General features: G+C 35.5%; 1 protein-coding gene across 1 annotated transcript; it reads left to right on the top strand.

Annotated features, from left to right (window-relative positions):
* The first annotated feature begins 150 nt into the window (after nucleotides 1-150).
* LOC110102653 (endoplasmic reticulum oxidoreductin-1) lies at nucleotides 151-7,265 on the top strand. Its single transcript, XM_028700919.1, has 10 exons — nucleotides 151-469; nucleotides 568-699; nucleotides 2,757-3,012; nucleotides 3,100-3,210; nucleotides 4,507-4,625; nucleotides 4,716-4,820; nucleotides 5,308-5,510; nucleotides 5,631-5,754; nucleotides 6,322-6,505; nucleotides 6,975-7,265. Exons 1-9 carry the CDS (start codon nucleotides 311-313, stop codon nucleotides 6,469-6,471), a joined length of 1,359 nt encoding a protein of 452 aa, XP_028556752.1. The 5' UTR covers nucleotides 151-310; the 3' UTR covers nucleotides 6,472-6,505; nucleotides 6,975-7,265.
* The last annotated feature ends 681 nt before the right edge of the window (nucleotides 7,266-7,946 follow it).

Here is a 7,946-nt window from a genome sequence, read left to right as displayed (position 1 = left end):
CGGGAGCTCGCTCGCTCGCTGTGAAGGTATCCCGTATATCCGACTTCTAGCGGGATTAGGATTTACCGGGATTTAGCGGATTTACGGATTTGCCGGATTTGCCGGATTTACCGCGACTTTTTTTGCGTTTGGCTGGATTTACCCTAAATCCTACTAAAAACTTGAAATAAATCCGATTCCAAACACCCCCTTAGGCTAAAGCCTGCTCAAATCATACATCCAAACGGCCCCTTCGTCTACAAGGAAGGGTTTCTTGTCGGCATCTCGAGCGCCATAGGAGTTATTTGAGCCAACCAGGGTATCGTCCGGAATGGGCAAAATGGAGGCTGCTGGGAATGGGATCGGCGGCGGTAGGTGCCGGCGGTGGGGCTGGGCGGCGGCTGCTCTGTTTTCTGTTCTTATTGCCACGGCGGTGATCCCAAGGAGAGCCTTCTTCTTTCGAATTTCAAAGCAGGCCTGCGACTTAGCGGTGCTTTTCTCAAAACTTAAATTGAAATTAGTTCATATTTTCGTTGTTTTTATGCTTATGTTTTTTGTTCGAGCATGATTGGGGGCATTGGTTTGCAGGACTCGAGAAAGTATACGGGTATCGTGGAAGACTGTGCTTGTGGTTATGAAACTGTGGATTCTCTTAACAAGGAGGTGCTGCATCCCATTTTACAGGAGCTAGTGGCCACACCCTTCTTTCGGTATTTCAAGGTTTTTCCTTAGATTTAAGTTTCTTGAATATTTTCATTTTTTTTTCTTTATGGATGTTTCTGTTTAGTTTGTGATTTAGGTTTTGAACATTTTGAGTTGAGTTTCACTCATAGAGTTTCTTGATGCATGGATCAAGCAGGTGGGTATGGTTTTTTTAATTTCTACCCAGCAACTTTTTTAGGGATCAGGAACTTGTGACAATAACAAGAAAAGATCTATCGAAGCAAATTTTATTTGGTTTGATGCATATCAAATATACACATACAACTAATCAAGAAATTTACCATTATAAAGAATGAGATTTTGGGGAGACATAAAGTTAATAGCATAATAAAGAAAGGCTTGCAATTGAGTATAAAAATAACCAACCTCAGAGTAAAGTTGATGTAAAAAAAAATGTAGATGCACAAAACTTATGCAATTTTATAGCCTTGGAGTCATCTTGTTGCCTTCTTGAACTGCTTTCCCGCTTTCCATGGATTTTTTGCTCTTCCTCTCATTCTCAACATTGTGCTCATTCACTTCCTTTGACTCTAGATGACTTTATAGGCCCCATTCAGCTTTCGCTTTTGATCTGTCTTCCTCTGTTGTCCGTTTCTCAATGGATTTCATCTTTTATTTCTCCCACATTGGCTGCTTTTAGGATTTTCCTTGAACTCCCAATTTGGCACCCACTCCTATCCTATTATCTCTTCGTTTTATTGAGACTTCTCCTGCTTCCTCTTCTTCGGATCCTATGTTTTATATGTCCACCCTCCTTATTTTTTTGCAAGAATGACTCAAAAGCTCATTCCTCTACCTTAAACAATCATTTCTCTCTATTTTTTTATCAAGATTCAACATCACTCCCCCATAAGCTTTTATTCTCATATCAGCGCAACCCGCTCTCCTATTCAATGAAGAGGTGATCCCAGAGCTTCCTTGGTCTCTCTATTTTTTTATTGTTTGAAAATTCACGTTAGGCCTCTCAAACTTTGAGATCATTTAAAAAAAATTATTTGCTTTATATTTGGTTGGCGATTATTCTGTTGGACTCATTGACCCTCATCAAGTTATGATTAAACTTTCTTTAGATGCATGCTACATAGTTTTTTTCTTGAATGTCTATATCAGTGATTTTTTATATGTATACTAAAATGGTCGCTCCATTTTGGCTCTTTTGAGGAACCACATCACTCTAGTTTGGATTATATTCTCACGATTTCATTTACACTATTATAACTAATCCACTCTATGCTTGACAAACCTTTGTAAGTGTGTAATATTACTGCTTGTCTTTCAAGGGCATCTATAGTTTGAGTCCTAATTGAACTATATTTTACTTTTTAGTTTGAAAAGGAGGTGTCGATTGGCTCTTCTACTTGTGCATATTGGTAGAGGGTTGAATTTGGAGGAATCTCTGCATATTACTCATCCTAGAAGTTTTTTTGACATAATTTTGCTAACTATTTTAGGACAAATCCATAGCTAAGTAAATTTAATTATCCGGCTCAATGGTACAATCAAATAATCAGATCCAACCCCCTAACATTTTGGAGGCAACTTGTCTAGTAGATCAGATTTGCAACCAAAATTTGAAATTTTTTTAGATTTTTCTTTGGGATTTGTGGCTTTTCTGACTGCTCAAGCTAGCCCTATGATGGTTATCACATCAGCACCTACAAGCATAATCATAGATCCTTGTCCACCTATTGTTGCAACACCACGTCTCCATCTAATATTTGAGCACAATGATGATAAGGCTGCTTGCCAGACTTATGATTCAGATAAGAGCACTAAGAGTTTTGACTTTTGTGGATAGGAGGTTTCAAATTATATTTACCAGTCGATTCAAGAATCAAGGAAAAAAAAACTATTATCTCTCTCCTGTTTTTACCAGCCTTCAAATGAATTGTTTGAAGTTATCATATTCTTACTGATTTAGTTAATTGCTCTTGTTGTATTAATTTCATTTTCTCGTTATAAAATTATACTTTATATAAAAAAAGACTTTTCATGTGCATCTTGGATATTATTCAACCATTCATTTTATTTGTTTATTTATTTTGCTTTGACAGGTTAAATTGTGGTGTGATTGCCCATTTTGGCCTGATGATGGGATGTGTCGTCTTCGTGATTGCAGTGTTTGTGAGTGTCCTGATAATGAGTTCCCAGAGCCATTCAAGAAGCCTTTTGCAGGGCTTTCAGCTGATGATCTCATCTGTCAGGAGGGAAAACCAGAAGCTGTTGTAGACCGCACACTAGATAGAAAAGCTTTCAGAGGGTGGGTTGTGATTGACAACCCATGGACAAATGATGATGAAACTGATAATGGTAGTGCATAGTGTCACTACTTTTTAGGATTTTTATAATTATATCACTCTTATAGCATACAGATTTTACTATTACATTTCTTGGCAGCTGAGATGACGTATGTGAATCTCCAACTAAACCCTGAACGCTACACCGGCTATGTTGGCCCATCAGCTAGAAGGATATGGGATGCTATTTACACTGAAAACTGTCCAAGATGTTAGTTCCTTTCAATTTGTGCTCATATATGTATTTTTTACTCTTCAATATTTTTTTAGCATATGCCATTTAAAATTTTTAGACATTGTTTGCTTGTAAGATGGTGCAGAATGTTGGCCATTAAAAGTGAAGCAAAAAATTAAGTGTTACAGAGATAAGGATGCTCAAGTGGATGAGTGACTTTACTCTTAGAGATAGAATGCAAAATGAACATATACGTGAAAAGGTTGGAGTAGCTCCAGTGGATGATAAGATTAGAGAGAGTCGTCTTAATTTTTAAGCTTGTAATATGTATGGCAGTAGAAGATCTTAATCGCTTCCTCTCTTTAAATACAAGCCTAGCTCATAGAAAGTAGGGAGAAGTTGTCTGAATAAGATGATTTTGGATGTGTTTTTAGGTTCTTTCATCCTGTTTTGCAGCTGGAATAATGTAGCTAGTAGGATGTAAGTGACACTATATTAGACTGTTAGTTTGTAGGCGTATTCTACCTGCAATTTTGAGTACCATCATCTTTGTTTTATTTATTTATTTTTATTTTTTTTGTTGAAAACGTAGGCCGAAGCCTGACTGAAAACTCCTAATTGTTGACATGCTTGATCAATGAAAAATTAATCGGGTTGAAGCATGATAGTTCAATCAATCAATTTTTAAGTTTTTGTATGGTGGAAATTGTATTTTCTTGCAAATTATTTAATTTACTTTTGCACTTGGGGATTTTCTTCAAATAGTCAATATTTTTTTATTCAATCTTTATTTGTCCTTTTGCATTACAATTGTATTTTTATAGTTTTTTTGACAAGTATGCTTCTGTCTTCTACTCTGTATTTTAGATGCATCTTTATGGTGAATCGAGCAGAAAATCTGATATGAAACCTTTTTATCACTTTTATTTTTTATCCTGCTTTTTTTTTGTACACTTTGTTCGGCTTATTTTCTGTATAATTTTATTGCGCAGAAAATATTATTATTGGAAGGATTCTTTCAGGCTATGGCTCAAAACATGATTCTTACGTTAAATTTCATTTTTTATTAAGACAACTTAAATGGGCCATAAATTTCCCTTTCATTAACATAGGTTTTACTTCTGTTAGCTTAATCTCTCTGCAGCAGCTTAAGTTAGTTGAGGGAAAAAATTATCAAAATTTAATGTTTTTCTTAAAATGATCAGCCATATGGCAATGTTTAATCCATGTGAAGAAAGTACTAATATGTTGTTCCTTTGTATATGAATAAGAAATTTTTAATGCTATTATTTGTTCAGTGTTAACTTTTGTTCTTGCTTCTACATTCCTTAGATTCTTCTGGAGAAATTTGTCCAGAGAAAAGAGTTTTGTACAAGTTGATTTCTGGATTGCATGCTTCGATCTCAGTGCACATTGCTTCAGATTATCTACTTGATGAAGCTACAAATATGGTCCCTGAACTTAAGCTCAATATTTTAACTAGCACAGAAATCTTTGATTACTATAGATAACCTGACATTTACTTATCTGCATAATTGCAGTGGGGCCAAAATCTGGAATTGTTGTATGAACGTGTTTTGAGATACCCAGATCGTGTCAGAAACTTGTATTTTACATTTTTGTTTGTTCTACGTGCTGCAACAAAGGTATTTTTCTTTCTTTGCTTGCGTTGTCTCTCAATATTCTCGCAATATTCACTGTTTTCCCTGCGCATAGTTGCTGTCCACTGTTGGAGAAAGCAGTTTTCTCCTTGTTCGGCTTCAGTTTTGGTTAGGAACTACTTGAAATCAAGTATTTCCTATCAGATTGCCATTCAACAAAATGTGCTATTACAAGTTAACTCCGCATGATAGATACTTTTAAACAGTCACCTCTTCAAATTTTGAACCGAACTCCTGGATATTTTCTTCCCACTTGGAGTCAGATGTGAATTCCCTCTCTCTTTCTGATATTGTTTCCATCCTTATTGTTAATGCAGTGAGTTTTTTAGGTTTACTTTCATATGGAATAATTGAAATGTATATTGATATAAAAATATCAAATAATTAGCTCTCACAATTTTCTCTTTTTCTGTCAAGTCACGACCTTTGCTTTCTTATCATGGTATGTTGGTTAAAAAACAAAAAATTTCAGGCTGCAGATTATTTGGAACAAGCAGAGTATAGCACAGGTAATCCTGATGAAGACCTGAAAACGCAGTCTCTTGTTAGGCAACTTGTCTACAATCCGGAGCTACAGGCTGCTTGTCCAGTGCCATATGATGAGGCCAAGCTATGGCAGGGTGAAAGTAGTCCTGAACTAAAGCAGCAAATTCAGAAGCAATTCAGAAACATCAGGTGTGCCTCTAAATTTCTCTGATTATTTATGCTTCTGAATCAATAAGATCTACCATATTCACATTACATTAATGAATCATAAAACATATTACAATCTCTGATTTCATAATCATTTTGTAGTGCATTGATGGATTGCGTTGGATGTGAGAAATGCCGGTTATGGGGAAAGCTCCAAGTTCTTGGTCTTGGAACAGCACTGAAGATCCTTTTCTCTGTTAATGGCCAGAACCATCTAAATCAACCGGTATAGCACTTTTTTCTATAATTTCCTCTCTAATGATTTGATGCATGAGCTGTTGGAAATGTGGTGAAGCGTAATTCAAACATCAAAAGTGAAAAAGAAAAAAAATGAAGATATCAATGCTGAAAAATACACAACTTTTATATGAGTTCACCTTACTGATGTCTATGTTCTGTTGCTGTCGTTGTAAATTTTATCATGATTTGATTATTGGGAAATACTGCTAAAGATTAAGTTGCATTTAGGCCTATAACTTGAGCTTCGTTTGTGACGGTTTTTTTACTGCTTCTTAAAACAGCTTTTTACTATAAAAATTAAAATTTTTTGTACGAAAAAATTGCTTTAAAAAGCAGTAAAAAAACCGTCCCAAATGGAAGCTAAAATTAGGCTCCTTGATTCAACATATAATTATACAAAAGTAACTTGATCAATAGCATTCCACAGCTCTTTTTTTGATCCAGCAGCTAGAGACGATATCTTTTAAACTTTTTTCTCAAGTTATTTCTTCATTTTGGATTCAAAACTGTCAGCGCAGCTGATGATCTGGTAATATTTCTTTTTATGTTTCAGTTGCAGCTGCAACGGAATGAAGTCATTGCATTGGTGAATCTTCTGAACAGATTGTCGGAGTCTGTTAATTTTGTACGTGAAATGGGTCCATCTGCCGAGAACATAATGGAAAGAAGGCCTTCCTCACCAGCAAGGAAGACTCCCTTATAGCAAATAGAAGAATAAGAAGTATACCTAAACTATGGTAAGGCTTCATAATCAACCCTTAACTTCATCCCATTGTAGCCTTCGAGAATTTTCACATTCATAGGTGACTCTAAACTGAATGAAAGGATATATATTTGCATCTGACGGAGATAATGTCAAATTCTAATTTGTTTGAACATGATGAATTTTCTTGTAAGAGGACAAAAATCTATAGTGCATCAGACACCAGACGGAAAGAACCTTCCGGTTTTATTTCTGTAAACAGTAAAAATGCAGCATGAACAGTAAAAGCGTAGTTACTGTTCACAGAGACAAAACTGGACGATTTTTTCCATCCGGCGTCCGAACAGAATAATTAATCCTTTTTTTGGGAAAAAAATATAGTAGTTTCAAAATTTGTCATGAAACCATTGCCTATAAATTAGATTTGATGATAAACCTTAGAGCAATCCCATTAGTTGTTACTTTCATGATCAGCAAACTAACTCTATGATTTCTCTTGTCAGATGTAGATGTAGATTAATACCGAGAGTTTGATCTGTAGCTTCCGGAAGACTGAATTGTTCGCTGAAGTTAACACCCCATAAGCCAAAGCCATCCTGAAGAGGTGACAAAGCATATCCTATTATATTATAGCATTTGGGATTATACAAAATCAACAGAATAAGTACAACATATTGCGGGAGAACCACTGTTCTGAGCGACTGTTAGGATTATTAAACTTCATGTAGCTTTGATTTTGATTTTCAATCATATAATTATCAGATTTTTTTTTTAATAAAGGACCCCATTGCTTATTTTTGTCTCTTTTTGGTTTGAAAAAAATTAATTATGTTTGGAATGACTGTAGCTTTTTATAAAATTAATTATGATGTTGCCATGAAAAAAATAACTTTACTACTATGATTGAAAAAAGCAGTTGCAATCACATAAATTAAGGAGTTGACATCTCATCTCTCTCTCTCTCTCTCTCTCTCTCTCTCTCTCTCTCTCTCTCTCTCTCTCTCTCTCTCTCTCTCTCATATACTCTATTCTTCTCCTACTATCTTGTTCATCTTGCCTCTTATTGCTATTTGTTGTTGGCTCTCTCTTGTTACGGTAAAGTCGCATCGATTGTTTGTATGTCATCATTCTTATATCGGGCTTCTGCAAATCCTTAGACATCTCATCTCTCTCACGATAAATTATTTTGTGCATACGTCGGACTGTCCTGAGGCAAATTAGAACGTGCCATGTCACTCGGTACATAATTACGGTACACAACAAAAAAGTGACTTGGCGCGTTCACCTCTAGACGTCGTTTGTATCCGCACATAATAATTTATCCTCTCTCACACAAGCTATTTGAGGCAACTATCTCTAATCTTATTTGTCACTATAGCTACTCTAACATATTCACATATATACTCATTTTGCGTTCTATCTCTAAGAGAAGCCACTCATCCAACTGAGCATCCTCCTTAGATTTGTGAATAAAT

This window comes from Dendrobium catenatum, unplaced genomic scaffold (genome assembly GCF_001605985.2).
Source record: "Dendrobium catenatum unplaced genomic scaffold, ASM160598v2 fragScaff_scaffold_1608, whole genome shotgun sequence".
Lineage (NCBI taxonomy): Eukaryota > Viridiplantae > Streptophyta > Magnoliopsida > Asparagales > Orchidaceae > Dendrobium > Dendrobium catenatum.
This window is presented reverse-complemented; position numbering and strand designations above follow the sequence as displayed.

Coding starts and splice junctions, on each gene's coding strand:
- LOC110102653 (XM_028700919.1), top strand. CDS start 311: ATGGGCAAAATGGAGGCTGCTGGGAATGGGATCGGCGGCGGTAGGTGC. Junction 3,013..3,099: donor TGATGATGAAACTGATAATG/GTAGTGCATAGT, acceptor ATTTCTTGGCAG/CTGAGATGACGTATGTGAAT. Junction 5,755..6,321: donor AGAACCATCTAAATCAACCG/GTATAGCACTTT, acceptor TTTATGTTTCAG/TTGCAGCTGCAACGGAATGA.